The sequence below is a fragment of the Sander lucioperca genome, chromosome 14, assembly GCF_008315115.2.
Source record: "Sander lucioperca isolate FBNREF2018 chromosome 14, SLUC_FBN_1.2, whole genome shotgun sequence".
NCBI classification, from domain to species: Eukaryota; Metazoa; Chordata; class Actinopteri; order Perciformes; family Percidae; genus Sander; species Sander lucioperca.
The window spans coordinates 19810770-19828767 of record NC_050186.1 but is presented as its reverse complement, the minus strand read 5'-3'; the positions used below and the strand labels follow the sequence as shown (position 1 = coordinate 19828767).

At 39.2% G+C, this 17998-nt stretch overlaps 2 protein-coding genes across 6 annotated transcripts; both read right to left on the bottom strand.

Moving 5' to 3' along the window:
* Positions 1 to 109: 109 nt before the first annotated feature.
* naxe (NAD(P)HX epimerase) lies at positions 110 to 6587 on the bottom strand. 3 transcript variants are annotated; one of them, XM_031295745.2, is made up of 7 exons: positions 6425 to 6587; positions 4953 to 5143; positions 4740 to 4848; positions 3646 to 3756; positions 2205 to 2315; positions 1558 to 1705; positions 110 to 921 (listed from the first exon to the last, which is right to left on the bottom strand). In XM_031295745.2, the coding sequence occupies exons 2-7, from the start codon at positions 5123 to 5125 to the stop codon at positions 722 to 724; spliced, it is 852 nt and encodes a 283-aa protein (XP_031151605.1). In that variant the 5' UTR covers positions 5126 to 5143; positions 6425 to 6587; the 3' UTR covers positions 110 to 721. The 3 variants fall into 3 exon arrangements, with proteins under 3 accessions (XP_031151605.1, XP_031151606.1, XP_031151607.1); XM_031295746.2 differs by having other exon boundaries at positions 6503 to 6579; XM_031295747.2 differs by having other exon boundaries at positions 6553 to 6571.
* An 824-nt stretch (positions 6588 to 7411) lies between these two features.
* On the bottom strand, positions 7412 to 16312 carry LOC116047168 (lamin-A-like). Of its 3 annotated transcripts, none has more exons than XM_031295752.2 (13): positions 16273 to 16312; positions 14749 to 15098; positions 12401 to 12557; positions 11818 to 11943; positions 11495 to 11665; positions 11107 to 11232; positions 10325 to 10545; positions 9881 to 10154; positions 9552 to 9659; positions 9335 to 9454; positions 9083 to 9139; positions 8004 to 8201; positions 7412 to 7824 (listed from the first exon to the last, which is right to left on the bottom strand). In XM_031295752.2, the coding sequence occupies exons 2-13, from the start codon at positions 15084 to 15086 to the stop codon at positions 7789 to 7791; spliced, it is 1932 nt and encodes a 643-aa protein (XP_031151612.1). In that variant the 5' UTR covers positions 15087 to 15098; positions 16273 to 16312; the 3' UTR covers positions 7412 to 7788. The 3 variants fall into 3 exon arrangements, with proteins under 3 accessions (XP_031151612.1, XP_031151611.1, XP_031151613.1); XM_031295751.2 differs by lacking the exon at positions 16273 to 16312 and adding an exon at positions 15613 to 15875; XM_031295753.2 differs by lacking the exon at positions 16273 to 16312 and adding an exon at positions 15613 to 15874 and having other exon boundaries at positions 8004 to 8198.
* Positions 16313 to 17998: the final 1686 nt, after the last annotated feature.

Genomic DNA, 17998 nt, shown 5'->3' with positions numbered 1-17998 from the left:
TGAAACAGTATACGTGATGGAGAAATCTTCTGATTTGCCAAATAAATATTTCAGAGTTGAAATGGATGGCTGTTGTTACAGAAATAATAACAATGTAGACATCTTCTTCCATTGTTTTTTAATTTTTATGTAGCTGAAGCAACCATCACGTTAAAGCTTTGTGCCTTTACGTGAAAAAACTCTCTTCCAGAGAGCGAATAAAGCTCTATTATATCATCTTATTGGATTTAATGATAACCAATCAAATTACAAGATTTAAAAGAAATAGTTCCACATTTATGGAAACATACTATACTTATTTGATTTATTTCCAAAGGTTAGATGTGAAGATTTATCCACTTTCATGTCAGTGGTTTAGGTACAGAGCTGGAGGTGAGACGTGGAAATGGTTGCATCACATAACTCCCTGTACAACTACAACTTGTCATTTTTACATTTCTGTTTGTGTATGGATGAAACAAACGAGGTAAGTTTTAATTTGTGAGCTTTAGAAGTGCTAGTAGGTATAGCTTACAACTTTGGACAGAGCCAGACGAGCTGTTTCCACATTTCCAGTCTTTATGCTAAGCTAATCTAAGCTATTAACTCCAGACTCCAGCTTCGTAATTATGGCACAAACAAGGGAGTGGTATTGATATTCTTATCCTCTTATTTCCCAAAAATGTTGAACTATTCCTTTACAGACAACACCGTTCCTCTCATCAAACATTCAGTACATCCCCTACAGTTGTAACACACAGTCCAGGCCGGGGTACTGAGGCAGGTTGAGCTGGTACTTCCTCTCTAGGCCCGGTGGCACAAACCGGCCTCCCAGGAAGTGGTATCGTCCTCGGAACAAGGAGGCAGACTTCTTGGGAGCAGTGAGAGAGATGAGCATGTCTGGCTGCAGGCCATCTGCACTGCCCTGCTCCACATCCCAACCTTTAAAAAAACAGACGTGTTGTCACAATCTAGTCCAGGCTTCCTTTTCTTCTCGTTAGTGAATATGCACAGTAATAGTGGTGACAGTCAGGTCATTAGTTTCAAGATGTTTTGGTTACAGGTTTGGTCTAATGATGGCACTCTGGGAAAAGTCAAAGGGTCACTGACAAACAATAGGACTCTTCCTTTTGGGAGCATAAACAGCCAATTTCATGCAAATTCAGCGATTGATTCTCAAAATATTCTGGTCACACAAAGATGAATGGAAGCAATCACGTAAAATCTGATAACTGCAATTACTGAACGATTCTGCTCACCAAATAACTGATACATACAAAAAGGACATTTCATATCATTATCCTCATAGTCTATTGTACACAACATGAACAGAAACAGGTTTAAATTCTCAGAACAAACTTTTTCTCAGCCAACCAATCATTATGAGGCTTGACTTCATGAAACTGGCCATAGTAATTATCTTGTATCTTTAGCAAGCAAAGCTGTGAAACAAAGTATTGATTAGCAAACTGTTAGGCAGCACTTTCTAGAAGATCCAAATTCAGTAGGAAGTACATTTTTCTTTAGTGAAAATCCTGATTCTTCTCCTTGAGAAGTGCCGAGGATGCGAGGACTGACCTGAGGGGATGTCGATGCTGGCTATGGGGGCTGTCGTCTTCTTCAGCACGTCTAGGATGGAACCAAAAGGCTCTCGCACAGCCCCCTTAAAGCTGAAGCCAAAGATGGCATCAATCACCAGGTTGTAAGCCTCGTCAATCACTTCAGCCTGTAAAAATCATTTATTTCCAGATGAAGTGTTTTTCTTTTACATACTGCCTCAAAAGAACAACTAACATCAATGTTTTACAAAGATAATGTGTAAAAACCCTCAACAAGTGAAAGTCAAGGTAACTGTATTGCCAATACTGCAACATGTGCCAGACATACAGAGCAATTGAAAATACGTTTCTCTCCGACCCACGGTGCAGTTGTTAGAAGTTGCAGATCTGCAACTTGAAATCATCAGTAAATGACTGCATCTTTAGTTACTGAGTATATTATTGACTGGGATGGCTGTTGTAATCAAAACTCAGAGTCTAATTCCCCCACAGAGATCATTTAGGCTTCATCTACTCTAAACTGCAGCCTCACTTAGCAAGACCTAACGATGTGTAATACAATACATTCATATCTTGAAATAAAATGCACACTCATGAACACAATATGCAGAAGAATTGTCTTCACCACTGTGGATAACACTGCTGCATTAATGATTAACACCAAACCTCAGGCATCTCAGTCAGGAAGGGGATCTCCATTTTCTGGCACTGTGTGGTCAGGCCCTGGAACAGAGGTTTGTTTGGCCTCTTCGGGTACAAGATGGTAGGTTCGTAACCCTGCAAGAGGACACACAAAGTGGCAGGAAACATTCCTCACAGTTTGAAATTTGAAAACAGCCAGTTAAAGTTAATCTCCACTCTGCACAGACCGGTTTGATGAAAGTAAAAGGGTAAAGAATGCCTTCAGATTGGTTCAAAGCTGCCACTGAGGATTTATTTAGCAAAGACTGTCCTTAAATGGTCTTCTGTTAGCACTACTTACCCGCCTGAAGTCAGAATCCAGCCAAATACACTAATGGAGCAGTAATATAGTGTGCTGTGCAGCAAGGTTGGAAGAAGTATCCTCTAGGATCCTTTATTTCAGTAAAAGAAGTAATATCTCATTGTAAAGAATACTCCATTACCAGTAAAAGTCCTGCATTCAAAATCTTACTTGAGTAAAAGTACAAAAGTAAAAGTACTACTAATAACACGTAGGGCAATTTAATTAAAAACCTTAATCGTGTAGATCTTAGACATTTCTGGAAATAACTGAGTCCGCCAAACGTTATTTTGCAGTGCAATATATCAATCTGTTTTAAGTTAAAACAACTTACTTAAAATACATGTATGTTCTTGAAACATGTCTGTCTTGAAAGCAGAAAGAATAAGGCACTATAGCTGCACTACAATTAAGAAATAGTATATTTTAGAACCACAAGAAGATTATTGGTAGCCTGGTTGACACCAGACCCTTCTCAGCTGTAACTGAGAGTGGGTCTGGGGAAGGTTCATTCACAGCCCATTTCTAAAGGGACCAACAGACGCCGCTCAAATGCCTCTGGGCACAATTGGATAGTCCTTCAACCAATCAGACCAACAATCTAGGTGACGTAGCAGCGACAGCGGCATCAACGGGTTGCTGCGCTTCGGTGGCCGTCATGTTGAATGTAAACGAAAAGCTGCTTGCCATCGCTGCACTATCGTCATCGTGTAAAGCCCGTCTCAACAGTTGTGATTGGTGCCTCGATTTGGAAAAATTGGAAATGGGCTTGAATGGGCTCTTGGCCAGGCGCACTTGCAGAGCAAATCTCAAATTTGCCGGAAGTTCATCAGGGTTCTCCCAGGCTAGATTATTGGTGAAAACAGGTTGAAATATTCCTACTACATTTCAAGGACTTGATTTCAGACTAAAATTACTTAACAAGACAGCGCTTTCTTTTCACTGAACGCATGTTTTAGAAGCTCATGATGAAAAAACATCTGCAAAGTAAAATAACTAGCTATAGCTGTTAAATATAGTGGAATAGGAGTATAAAAAACATTAAATAGGAAATACTCATGTGAAGTTTTCCACCACTGCTACAGAGTACAGTATCTTACTGCCACACAAGTAAAGGACACTCACAAAGAGTTTAAGATGTCGGGCACAGACCAGGCCATCGCCTCCGTTGTTACCTGGTCCACAAATCACCAGCAGAGAAGGTCTGGCCTTGACCAGGGAAGTCAGTGGATACGCCTGCAGGAAAAAACAGACAGAACAAGATTTAATCTACAGCAGCTACTCAAGAGAAATGCTTCTAGAGATGTAGAGTCAGAAGACGGAGTAATCAGATTATTCCCCTCTACAGGCAGTAATCTCATTCAGACATTTCCATCTACTGTAAATGCAAAACCTGGTTTCTCGGTAACACATCTTGACTTTTGATGGCGAAACCAAGTATACCTGATATCAAAAAGGTCTTTAAAGTGTGTGCATGTGCATTGAAAAAACACCAGTCAGTAGGTAAGATCATGCTGCAAAATGTTTTTGGAGGAATGCATTATACAGTGTTGACAATAATCAATTATAATGTTAAAGGGGTTGCTATGGTTGTTGTTTTCATTGTCTGTATCTATTCTACTTCACTGTAATAATTCTATTCACATTTAAAAATATAACTACATTTTTACTTTTTGTGTGCATTTATCTGCTGTTGCTTTTTGTCTGTTGCCTGATAACAGATCACATCACATGAAAACTGCTGTTTTTTAATAATCAGACAAATACAACACATGTAGACACATTATCCAGATTCCTGCCTTAAACTGGCCACTCACCAGCACATTGCTTAGTGGGCTGCAACAAAGACTATTTTCAATATCGATTAATATGTTGATTATTTTCTGTCTCCATCAATCTATTTGTGCATTAAATGTCAGAAAAAGGTGAAAAATGGCCATTATAATTTCCCACCGTCCAAGTTAATGTCTTCAAATGTCTTGTTTTGTCTGACCAACAGTCCAAAACCCAAATATAGTCAGTTTACTTTCATGTATGACAAAAGAAAAGCATCCAATCTTCTAGAAAAAATGTCTGAAAGGATTATTCAAGTATCAAAATAGTTGTCAATAATTTTTGTCAATCGACTAATCGATTAACTGACTAAAAGTTGCAGCTCTAGAATAAGATTAAGATTAATAATTTTTATTTTAAAATAAAAGCCTTGATTGACATCTCACCCTGGCAATGGCTGTGGCACAGCTGAGTCCAGCAAGCTCCATCAGCTGGTCCACACTGAAGCCGTACTCACTGAAGAGCTCCTCATCAATGTGCTGTGCCTCCTCCTGCCTGTGGAGCATCTATAGGTCAGTTTGGACAGAACGTGCGCACACGCACGCACGCACACACAGTAAATGGTTTTACTGCTCTGTGTACAAAATATAAAACTTTACCCAAGATATTTGATTGTCTGGGCCATGGTGGATGCTGGTCTGTTACTGAAACAGTCCTTTTTGTGGTTGTTAGCTGCAGTGGACAGTGGACATGTCCCTGTCTGAGCAAGGACTGCCGTGGACCTTGAGGTGACCAGGAAGCCGATCCCAAACAGAGTCCGCACACTCAACATCCAGATGGATCCAAACTCCTGGAACAGAAGAGACCACAGGGATCTACCCTCAACTGAAGGAAAACTAAACTAAACAATAAACTATGACATGAAGCAAAGCCTGCAGGTTAACTGCACAACTCAAGTGTTGTTGTACTTTTTCCCCACTAAGGAAAGCTCTGCTGCTCAGCCTGCTGACGCCGGTGCCTCCTACAGCTGCTATATGGCTTACTTGCATTTTTTCTTTGCTCCCTCCATCCTCCTGCAGGATCACAGTCCCTAAAGGGTATTTGCATCAATCATCCCTGTTTTGCAGCTCCTGCTCAATATGATTTACAGTAAGAGATGAGAAAAGAGTCTTGTTGCCGAAGTAAATTGCATTTTAATACACAGGACTGAACTTGGTAACTAGGGCAGAGTTAAACAGAATAAAACTGCACTGAAATGATCATACCAGGTAGGGCACTTTACGCTCATTCTCTATTGATCTGTTGATATTTATTTTATGACTTATAAAGTGTCAGATAATAATAATTAATAATAATTGAAAACATCCATTACATTTTCACAGAGCCCATTGTCAAATTGGTTTGTCTAAACTAATGCTGAAAAGATCAGTCGATCATTCGATTAGTTGATTTACTAAGCTAAACACCAAACATTTGCTGGTTCCAGTTGGTTGACAGTCCAACATCCAAAACTATTACATTTCATATGATATTTAACAGAGAAAAGCAAAATTCTTCACTTTTGAGAAGCTGGAACACCATATATTTGTCATTTTTACATGTTAAAAAAACTTTAAAAAAAAAAAACATATATATATATTGAAATGTTTGTCAATATTGAAATGTTTGTCAATCAACTAATCATTGTCTCTACAAATCCTTTCAGTACTAATATCAAGACAACAATTAACAAGACATGAACATTAATAATTATGTTGTCTAATTTTAACATAAAAAAGAAAATACTAATTAAAATCTGCCACAAACATACAACACTGAGAAAACTAATTTTACTTTATAACATGCAGCTCTATTTCATAACCTAAACTTGATTGTGCACATATTAGTTGATATCAACGCACATCATGTTGATATTATTTTATATGATTATCTTAATTTTGTCAGTTGCACACACCTGTATAAGCTTTACTAATTAGCAACTTTAGCAAAAAGCAACTATAGCTAACGTTAGTTAGAAAGATCAAGTTGTACTTATGAATGTAGTCTAATTACAGGCCAAGTTGTTGCTAGCTAACATTCTGCTTTAGCCTGACTTTTCTTGACTTCGTAACAAATTATCAATGACACTCACCAAACGTTAGCAAGCCTTTCTTTAAAACAACTTCACATGCACGTTTTCATTTTCAAACAATGCAGTGACACAACTTACAGATCAATAATATAGTGAGAAAGAGGTTGGAGTCGTGCGACAACACCTGCAGCTCGATAGTGTCACCCACTTCCGGGTTTAAAAAATGTAAACACTGCTCTAATTTCAAAATAAAAGTCCTACCTCTGGAAAAAGTGTGCTGTACCATCTAACCAAGTATTGCTTTACTCGGGTAGAAATACTTCACTATAAAGATAGTCAATGTAGAGTTAAAAGTCCCGAGTACTTAAATACAGAAGAATTTTTATTGTTGCAAAATGCAATTGAAATTTATCAACAAAAAAGGTACTCTTTACACAGAATGGCCCCTTCAGAGGGGTATATTATATATCATATTATTGGAGTCTCATTATTGTTGAGCATGTAAGCATCATATTAATGATGTATTTTAAATCTTAATCTGTAAATTAACTATAGCTGGAAGATTAATGTAGAAAATGGAGTAACAGTAGAAAGCTGCCTTGAAGTACCTTAAAATGGTACTTGAGTACAGTACTGAAGTAAATGTGCTTTATTACTGCACATAACAATAATACCTTATCACTATACTTGTATTATCTATTGTGATAGACACCTGAATAATGGGAAATATTCAACTCTTATTTCTCTTATTTTGAATGAAGTTGGTGTATGGATACAATAATCTGAAGTAAACATTTTTCTTGTGTTGATGTTTTAAATGTTGATGGTTTTAAATATAGCCTCCAGTATGGTTAAAAGAAATCAAAAATTCACTTTTTGTGGTCTTAGATTTTTAAAAGGCAAAGGACCATCCATGCAAAATGAATCACAGTCGGTCAGTTAAATAGATTTAACTACATAATTACAAAGCCTGTCCGTTACTATAATATAATATGAACTATGCTGTACTTAGACAGCTTTCACATCATTGTTGTTGAACAAGACACATTCTGAAAAAATGTTTATTGATATAAGCAACAACAAAAATAGGATACACCATATTCTGTAGACCTGTAGCAAGGTTGGAGTTGGATTACTTAGAAGCAAATTCTATTAAAAATAAATGTATTTAGGATATTTCCAGCCCTTAATATAAATACAAGTGACTGCTTTAAATTCACCGTTTAAATTCAAGAAAGTATTTCATAAGCATGCCTATGTACATAAAAAAAAAAGTGGTATAACGTTTTATTGCATACATTATCTTAAAGATAATAGATAAAAGATAAAGAAGTACATGAACTGAAATTAATAACTACTGGTAACTAAAGGAATAATAACTGAAAACTAATAGAGTTGAAGTGTTTCAGCGTGGATCCAGGGGCTCACATAATTGGACAGTTCTCCATTCTGGCTCCAGTCTAACAGAAAAGATTGACAAAGTTACAATCAGCACACATAAATCAATTCAAAACATCAATTAGGCACTTTGATCTTTAAATACAGAAAAACACTCTTGCTTCAGCCTCCAAGAGGAGCTGCATTATTTAAAAGGTTTAAAAGGAAGTCATATAACAGCTGTATGTGTTGCAGTGCCCACCTTGCGAGGAGTGCTGGCGCTGAAGACGTAGGAGTGCGGCAGTAGACCCTCAGAGATGCCTCCGCTGCGAAAAGAGCGGGAGGCTGAGGACATGGAGCAGTTGCTGGATTTGTCTGAAGGAAGTCCGCAGGAGCCGCAGACCACCGTCCGGCTCCGCAGGTTGTACTCACTGTCTCCACAGGTGCTGTGAGCCACCTGCTGAGGCAAAGAGACAGATTCAGTATAAATATCAGAGCATTTAATATGAACACACTGGAAATCGGCTAATACATCTCATGCATGATTGTTTGGTTGTTGTAATCCTGTGGGGATAACTCTGAAGGCCCATGGGAGAGAGCTCCAAAAGACTTTTGAAAGGAGATGCGGAATTAAACGCTAAACTTGATGAAACAATTAGTTGATCAACAGAAAATTATATCAACAACTATTTTAATAATTGATTATTTATTTTAGTCATTTTTCAATCAAAAAATGCTAAATATTCCCTGATTGTAGCTTCTTAAAGTGTTTATTTATATGATATCTTTGGGTCTTTGGACCATTGGTATTACAAAATAAGCAATGGGAATATGTCTCTTTTGGCAATTTTCTTTGTGGACATTGTGATGGCCATTTTTCACTATGTTCTTACATTTTATAGACACAGTAATGGATTAGTTGATACGGAAGATAATCTGCAGATTAATCAATAATAAAATGTACCAATCATTTTATTATGCTAAAAAATCTGGTTGTTTTTCCACTCTTTCAGACCATTATAAAGCAACTATAATGAGCAAAGAAATTAACATTTCATTACAGATTGACAGGATGTTTATCTGTTTCTGCATCATGTCAGTGCACATGGTCAACTTCCAATATCAACATTAATTTGATTTAGAGAGAAATCTGTACCGCACTCAGATTGATTGTTTTTGAAGTGTTAAAATAGCAGATTTAATATTTCTGGGATTCTGAAAAGAAATGTTTAGTGTTCAAGGTGTTGTGGATCTAAGTCAATGTAAACCAGCTCAAATGCTTTTTGGTCCTGCAGACTTCTGTGTTATTACATACTATGTTATCAATACACTTTCTCTCACCATGTCATCATCTTCTTCTTCAAACTGTGTGCGGGTGACCTTCCTCATTGCCATTTCCTGGAGGACAAAGTATGATAGTATTTATTTATATATTCATTTATTAATATATACATTGTTTGCCTATTTCTGACACTTTAAAGCTCAGTGCATAGAACTTGACACCAGTACCGTGGACATAACAAAACTTAATGTAATCATAGTATTTTAGGCTTAAATGAAGTACTATTAGTTTGACTGGTAAATTTAAAATACCTCTCCATTGGCACTGATCAGGGTGGTCTGGAACAGGTCTCCAGTGCCCCAAGAGGGCTGAGTCTTCCACACCAGGTCAGAGGGAGGGTTGTGGGTTCCACCAGCACCAGAGGCCCAGATCTGTCAACCGTGGTAAAGGTACAGCAGGGTGAGGTATTTGTAACTGTGTTCACCGCTGTGCTGATTTGTGACTCTGCTAAGTAATGGGGTTTCTTACCGTGACCCTCTGGCCGGCCTTCAAGGTGAATTTTACAGGGAACTTGAAGATGATAGGAGCCCCAGATCCCACCTGCCGCTTCAACTGCCAGTTCCCCAAGTTCTGATCCTGATGGTTGGATAAAAAGATGGCAGTTCTTTTTGATAGTGTCAAATCCTCCAAGTAAATTCTGGCCTCTAATAAAAATGTCAGAAAATTGTGGACAACATGCTCGTATTTACCAACCACAACGTGTGCAACTTTAGCAGAAAGAGTAATTGGTTTCCACACACAGGGTTTCTCAGCTTATATTATTTTTAATTATTCCATCATTTTGTTTATCTTCTTACCTCATCTGATTTGTTGCTGAGTCTGACATATTTCCCTTCCAGGTCCACCTCATCCACAGTGACCCGTCCGCTGGCTGAGGCCTGCTGGGTGATGCGAGTGCGGGCCACAGCTCCACCTGCGATGCTGGAAGCCTCGCTGTCGGTGTCGTTGGGTCGGCGCCTCTTGGCAGGAGAGCTCTGCGCGTTGTAGTGGACTGATCGAGAGAGAGCTCCTGAAGTAGAGGAACGACTTCCTGTCATTTTGGTGGGCGGAGGGCTGGGGGAGAGACGCAGCCTGCAGGGACAAAAATCAAAAACATGATGTTTATTGACCAGGGAGGAAAAAAGTGTGAGAGGCAGTGGAAGAGGTATGACTGACAACTCTGTAGCAAAGAGAAAATCATAATTCAATTACTGCAAGCCTCTTATTTTATTGAATACAGTCAATGTGAGGGGACAACATACCTCTGCTCCTCCCCTTCCAGCAGCTTCCTGTAAGCGCATATCTCCATGTCCAGAGCCAGCTTGACATCCAGAAGTTCCTGGTACTCATCCAGCTGCTGTTGCATTTGCTGCCTCATCTCGGCCATTTCTCTGTCTTTCTCCCCCAGCAGGCGACGGGTGTTGTCCCGCTCCCGAGACAGGGCGTCCTCCAGGTCCCTTACCTTCGCCTCACGGGCCGCCAGCTAGATCAGACAGAAGAATCACACATTTATTGCCAGATCAAAATGAGACAAATTTAAAACATTCAGAGGGATTGCTAACCACATGCAATACAAATACAATGTATTAATTGATATAATTTTGGGTGAAGATGAGGCCTAAGTGACATTTTGGCCACATGATGAGTGTTATACTGTGTCTGTGTTTTTAAGCTCAGCCAAAAGATGGTGAGGAGTGTCTATTTGTTCTTAGAAAATAAAAATAAAAAAACAGGAAAATCTGATTGACATGTTAAAACGTAACATTACATTTTGTGCAACAAGAGCACAATTAAACTTTTAAATGAACTATTGAACTTTATATAGAGTATACATTTTTTACATCTTAATCTCTGTAAATGTATAAACAGATCTTTTGGTTTATGTTGTGCTTTAAAATAAGGGAAAACATCAAATAATGCCCCTTTTGCTATAAATCTGCGCATGTTCTTCATGATGCAATGCATTATGCACACAAGCATAGTGCATAAGGCTTAAGTCACGATAAGAACCCTGAATGTGATCTGTGTGCTTATTTCAGTTCACCTGTTTCTGCAGCTGGCTGAGCTGAGAGGACATGGACTCCAGGCGGGTTCGTGTCTGCTGGAGCTCCTCATGTGCTGCTCCAACCAGGTGGCTGCTCCTGTCCGCTGACTGACGAGCATTTTCCAGCTGACAGAGAGAAACACAAGGTAGAAAACGACTAAATCATTCAATAACGCTGCAGTCTGACTCTCAATTTGCTTCATTAGTACCTATTTGTGAAACTGCATGGCTGCTGCAAATCAAAACTGTCCTACCAAAACACTTAATGCATTCCTATATTATGATGTCTTGGATATTTATTCTGTGCTGTCATGTTTATCTTCCACTGAAACACTCAAGTTTCTTTTTTTTTTTTTTTTTAGCTTATAACAATAAATTGATGGTCTACCTTGGAATTGTAGGTCTTCTCAATCTCATCTTTGTACATTTTGACCTGCAGTTCGTGCTGGCTACGCATGTCCACCAGCGCCTCTGCCAACTTGCTTTCAAAGTCCTGCTGGTGGCCATTGTCCAACTCAACCATACGGGACTCATGACGCCGCTTTATCTCCCGTAGTTCCTGTTGGAGGATTACAAAAACAAAATAATTTTTACTCCCAAATACATATACATGGGGGTTTTTTAAACTAATGTATGAAAGAAAGAAGTGGAGAAAGTGAAAGTTTCTTTTTTAAATGATGAATTCATGATAAGAACTTTTCTCAGTCTAACCTCAGAGTGGAGGTTCCTCGAAAACTCCAGCTCCTCTTTGAGGGTCTGGATGCGATTTTCTCCGTCAACCCTCCTCAGCATCTCATCCTGCAGTTGCTTCTTGGCATCGGCCAAACTGGTTTCCAGCTAAGAAAGGACAACAGGAACGGATTATTAGTACAAAAACAGAGCACAAACATTCACATAAACAGGCAGCAGAGTGCATAAATATGCAGTAAATAAAGTTAGAGGGCAGGAGAGTCAGGAGACTGTTCTTTAATCAAAATGTCTGAGTTTAAGCAGCCATGACAGAAAGGCTGACACACACCAATACTGAATATTATATTTTATTTTAAGTCCTGGGCTCATGAGGCCCTTTCAAAACTCCAATGGAAAAACTTAGAAGTAAATAGCAAGTGGTAAAGGCAAAGAATAGGATTGTAACTGTGTCTTTGATAAGCTGGCATTTATTATCCCAAAGTGGAAAACACAGAGGAGGATGAGGGACAAACCAAGAGGGGGTGAGCTTGTAGGATAACTGCAGAAAGATTGACCCCAGATGTGTTTCCACTGAGCTATAAATTGAGCGTAGGTTTAGGTATACCTTGGCAAGCTGCGCCTTCAGGTCCCTGTTTTCCACCTCGAGGTTACGCTTCTCTCCCAGAGCCGTGGTCAAGGATGCATCCTTGGAGTTCAGCAGAGCCTCCAGGTCTTTGAGCCTCTGCAACGCTCCAGCCAAATCGGACTCCTTTTTGGTGTTCCTGCAAAGACACAAAGAGTCTCAGATGTTTCATCTTGCTGGATGTGTTTTCAGTATTTAATACATAGAATAGAGGAGACATCCATTTTGCTTTGTAAGTTAAGAACCAAGTGGAAACTGAATTACTACAGTTTCCTTTACACAGTCTAATGAAGAAAATATGAGCTATTTTTGAATAAGGATGTAGCCCGGATAGAAACGGGAAAGACCTTGGTGCATATGACTCATAGGCCACAATGATCTACGTCCGATCCCATGTATGTGGGAGCCACAGACCACAGCCGTTGGTGTTTAGCTGAGACGCTGCCATGGCAACGGCTTGGCTTTGCCAAACACACATCGACTGTAGCCTCAATATTTATGGAAAAAAAAGGAGGCGAGAGTGGAGCTGCCACGTATTGTGTGCATAATGATTACTTTGGTGAAGGAGGAGAAACTGGGGAAAGAGTTAGTCATCAAGCTCTGGATGTGGCAGCATGGGAAGGAGTCGGAGTAGAAGTCCACCGTCAAACTGCAGTGAGCAATGAGGAGGGTATGCTGGAGCCAGGGAGTGGCCCCGGCAACAGGGCAACGCTGCTCAGAGTGTCAGCAATGAAGCATCAGCTATTAAAAGCTAATGTGTAACTGTGTTCTGCCGCTGTAGATCACATGCAGAAATGTTTTTAGATATTACCACTGTAATCACAAACTCTCTCATTCATGCTTTAATGGACAATTTGAGAAAGATTTAGTTGAACATGAGGATTTCAGAAGCCTTAAGGCAGCTGTTTCCTCTCATCAGATAAACAGAATATCTGGTTCAGTTGAGTCTTTTTGTTTTATTAAAGTGCTCATATTATGCTTTTTGGCTTTTTTTAGCTTTAGCTAAAACAGAGAGCTCAACAGAGAGTGAAAAGAGGAGCTGCAGCAATGTGCAGTACAACAAAAATATGGTGTTAATTGAAAATTAAACCACATAAACCTATTCTGATATAACCTCTCAATACAACTATGAACCTGAAAATGAGCATAATATGAGCACTTTAAAGGGTATACCAGGCTGATTTGGTTTAGTTTTGACTAAAAACCTTTATAATTTTGGAAAAGCAACACAATTGTTGCTCTGTTTGCTCTTGTTACCTGTTGTCTACAGTTATATTGTAAGTACAATCCAAGAATGTTAGGTAATTCTGATTTTAAAGCTAGATTATGTTACTTTAGCTGAAAAGCAGCCTCTGTGGCCACAAGTGATAATTATGGGACAAGATAGTAAATGCTTAAACAGTAGTGTAGCTATGAGTCATAAGTACAGAGGAATATCTATCTAAAGTTTGCTAACATTAGCCACCATACTGGTCATACCAGACCACGTGAGGATGCAACAGCAAAACTCCTGAGTGTATTGTATTGTATTCCTCTTTGACTATTGAATTGAGTGAAAGTGCATTTTTTTTTTTTGCTTATGAACTCAGCTTTTCATTTGTAAGAGGAATATTGTGTTATTTCGTCTTTTAAAAGTTACATAGTCTCGCTTTAATTGTGAAGAAACTACATCTCATAGATGCATATGGGTGCTTTAAAGGTGCCCTGCCACACAAACCCATTTTTACTTGCATTTTTTAAAATATGTTAGGTCCATATGTGTTTGAGTTATGTCGTGAATGTGAAAATGAACAGCTACCTCCTCTGTCAGCTCTAGCCACTGAAAAGAAATAAGTGGAGAAATCAGGCCAATTACAAAAGCTGGTCAGTCTGATGTGTTGCCTGAGCTCATTACTATTCATGAGCTCGCCCAGTTGCGCTCATTGGCTAGCTGTTAGCCAATCAGAGTCAAGCAGCTTAGCTCATTGAATATTAATGAGAACTGGCACAAATCGAGCTGAGTCTTCCTGCTTTCTATACTACACTAGAATGGCTTGAAAGAAGGTAACCAAGGCATTTTTTCCACAAAAAGTGTTACAGAGTCCATGGTAGAACTTCAGACATTACCACAAAGTAATGAAATATGTGTGGCAGGGCACCTTTAAAGGAATTCAGGGCCTTTTATGGGCTGAGACACCCATAAAAACTCCCCCCACACCCCAACGCTTATCAATGTAACTTCTGTTACTACTTTATTTCTCCACTAGCACACACATGCATACATAGAAAACACACTGTAGAAATAGCTGTCAGATTTAGATTTTGGACCGGAGTGATGTGCTGCAGCCCACCTTGCTTTCAGCTCCTTGTAGTCCTCTCGCAGCTTGGCCAACTCCAGCTGCAGACGTGCTCGCTCTTTGGCCACAGAGTCCAGAGTCTGACGGGCATCGGCCAGCTCGGTCTCATAAGCGGCCTTCAGGCCCGTCAGCTCCCGGCTGACCTCGGTCTCTGACTCAGTGATGCGCAGACGCAGGCCGGCGTTCTCAGTCTCCAGAGAGCGCACCTTGTCAATGTAGACGGCCAGTCGATCGTTGAGGTTGCACAGGTCATCCTTCTCCTGGAGCCGTGTGATACGGTTCGGGGATAGTGGTGTGTTGGCACCTCGGGGAGTGTTTTTGGGTGTCGCCATTGCACTTTTATCCTTTCAAAAACACAAATGATTATCAACTCAATTATTCTGAAATTATATTTGTTCATGCATACTGCCATTATAGTGTACTTAGTACGATAAAAACACAACTTTACTAGGAGGATGGAGGAAGTTGGTCATGCAGTTCAGTCTACAAATCTACATTCAACATTCACATCTGCTATTATTAAAATAAATCCTGAAAACAATGAAAAGCATGCCTAATACATCCATAAAAGTGGATTTTTACTTTTAAGGAAAAGTGTGGATCTGTGAACTTCCATATGAGTAAAACATAGTCATAGCTACAAGTTTAGAATTCAAAAGAAAACATAATTCACTGTAAAGTGTGCAGTTTCCAGAAGCTTCCAACTCTTTTGAGTGCAGTGACATAAAACATACAAAAGACAGAAAAAATACAAAAGAGTATAATTAATCAAAAGACATGGGAGGGGTTGTCGACTCCACCCAAAGATCAAAGTTAAGTCTCTGCACAAAAGATGTCAACTTTGTCAGGAAGATTTACCTTTTTAAAGTTGGTCAGAAGAAGATAAAACTCTGCTCCGAGGATATTCTAGACTTCTTTGTTAGTTTTTTTTATTATCTTGTGATCAGAGTTTCTCCAACCCTCCTCAGTCTGTTCAGTTACTGTGCTGTCTGCAAATCCATCTGTGGGTGCCCATGTAGGAAAGAATGAGATGGGAGGAGAGAGGTTGGCCTCAAGTTTGGCACTTGGTAGGTGCTTGTTCCTCTCTCTCTCTCTCTCTCTCTCTCTCTCTCTCTCTCTCTCTCCCCCCCCCCCTCTGTACTGGGTGTGTAAACTGAATGAATGACTCACCCATACATACATACAAGGGATAATTCCATGCAGCTCTATTGCCTGAGAGTTGAGTTGTAATTTACTCTACTCAAGCCACAGTGCTCTCCAACTTCTCCAATAATTTCAAATGAACAAGTTATATAAGAAGTTCAAAAGATAGTTTTAAGGTTTTCAGGAGATACTGACTTTTTTTTTTATTATTATTTTTATATTTTTGAACATACAGAACATACAAATACAATTGAACAAGAACAAAAACCCTCACCGACCCCCCACCCTCTGTGGTCTCGAGGAAAACAAATCAAACAAATAAGCAAAAAAACAAAAACAAAACAGAAAAACAAAAATCACACCTTGCCTAGTTACTCTCCTCTACTTCTTGTGATGCTGAGGTCATTAGGTCTGATACTTGTGCTGCTGCTCCTTTCCATAGGTCTATAGTCGATGACTTGGCTTTGTTAATCCTTGCTGTAGAGAGCTCAAGCATAACTATGTCTAGAAAATACACCAACCACTGTTTTATACAAAGCGAGTGGGGGGGGGGGGGGGGGGCCAGCGTTGAGCTATCATTTTCTTGGTTGCGGTTGAGCCGGCTAGCCAAATTTTCAAGCAAGTGTAATTTACAGTCGTCATTGAGTAACAAAACAATCGGATCAGTAGGAATTCGACATCCTATCACATCAGATATTACTGATGTTTTATTCCAGAACTCATGTACCTGTTCACACTCCCAGACCATGTGCAGGAAAGTTCCAGTTTGATCAGGTTGACAGAACGTGCAATAGGGAGTAGGATCGACTTTAGAGACGTATCTCTTCTGAGGAGTCCAATATGTCCTATGGCATATGTTGAAGTGGATCTGCTGGTGATTTGGGTTCTTGGAACAATGGAAAATGTTGTCCCAAACTGTCTCCCAGTTAATTGCGTTCCCCTCAGGGCTTAGTTCTCGCTCCCATTTCCTTGCTATTGGGAGTTCTCCTATGGAGGCTTGCATCAATTTGGCATAGATCTTGGACGCTAATCCTCTCACCGGAAAATCAACAAACCATTTAATGACTGGGTGCAGCTCAAGACTGTTTCCCCATGGCACTCCATAACATTTTAGGGCTGATCTTAAGCGCAGATACAAGAAGGATAGGAGATACTGACTTGAGATAACAACAAAACTAAACATGCTAGCAGACCCCAGTACTGTATTACTGGTTTTCTTCTGCAAACTTACAGTTTGAAAGATTTTGTAACCAATTTAAACCTAAGCGGCCTGATGGTGAGCCAATCATTACAAACAAACGACACATTTTGGGGAAATGTGTAGATGAACAAGACATCTATACATAATTCCATTTGATGGTATGGTGCAGCCAAATAAATAATAAGGATTAATTTTATTTCTATGGGTGCAGCCATAAAAGAGTCTTGGGTTTGAATATTTTATAACTTTGTATTTTATTTTACTGTAAACATCATATACTGCGGCTTCAATGAAAAGTTAGAACAAGCTGATACAGCATATAGCCTTCTGTATGTGATAATGTCAGACGGTGCAATAATATTTATTTTCCAACCTTGAAGCTATGGGAAATAAAAGATAAACACTGGATGTTAAGAGGTCAAACAGCTATTTCTTTTAAATGAATGCATTGTATTTATTACACATTTCTATCAGATGATCCGGCAGACCCCAATTACTGGTTTTATTTTGAAAATGTTATGTTTGGCTGTGTAATTAACATTAAATATTTATTATCAAGAGGCAATTTCTTTGAACAAATTATGAGTTAAAATGTGTTATTGAATACTTTAGACCCTGCTGCTGTGAAGGTTTTTGAGGGTTAAGGCCTCAGTGTGGACATGAGAAAGATTTACCTTCATATGTTGTTTCATTTGGAGGATTTCTGCAGAATTGAAATGATCAAAGTATTTCACAAGGTCAGAAAGAAACAGAATTGTGTTCAAGTCATTTATTTTCATCTTGTGGCTGCTCAGATTTACAGTGCCTTTAAAAAGTATTCACTGTTTTCCTGTTTTACACCACTGACGCGTTTTAATGTGGATTGTTTTTTACACTGATCAACAGAAAGACCTCTGTGAT

Excerpts from the sequence above, each read along its gene's own strand:
- LOC116047168 (XM_031295752.2), bottom strand. The coding sequence starts at position 15,086 with ATGGCGACACCCAAAAACACTCCCCGAGGTGCCAACACACCACTATCC. Across the intron at positions 12,558-14,748 it reads TACAAGGAGCTGAAAGCAAG|GAACACCAAAAAGGAGTCCG; the intron begins GTGGGCTGCAGC and ends GTGTCTTTGCAG. Across the intron at positions 11,233-11,494 it reads AGAAGACCTACAATTCCAAG|CTGGAAAATGCTCGTCAGTC; the intron begins GTAGACCATCAA and ends TCTCTCTGTCAG.
- naxe (XM_031295745.2), bottom strand. The coding sequence starts at position 5,125 with ATGTTGAGTGTGCGGACTCTGTTTGGGATCGGCTTCCTGGTCACCTCA. Across the intron at positions 1,706-2,204 it reads TCCTGACTGAGATGCCTGAG|GCTGAAGTGATTGACGAGGC; the intron begins GTTTGGTGTTAA and ends TGATTTTTACAG. Across the intron at positions 922-1,557 it reads CAGCATCGACATCCCCTCAG|GTTGGGATGTGGAGCAGGGC; the intron begins GTCAGTCCTCGC and ends GTTTTTTTAAAG.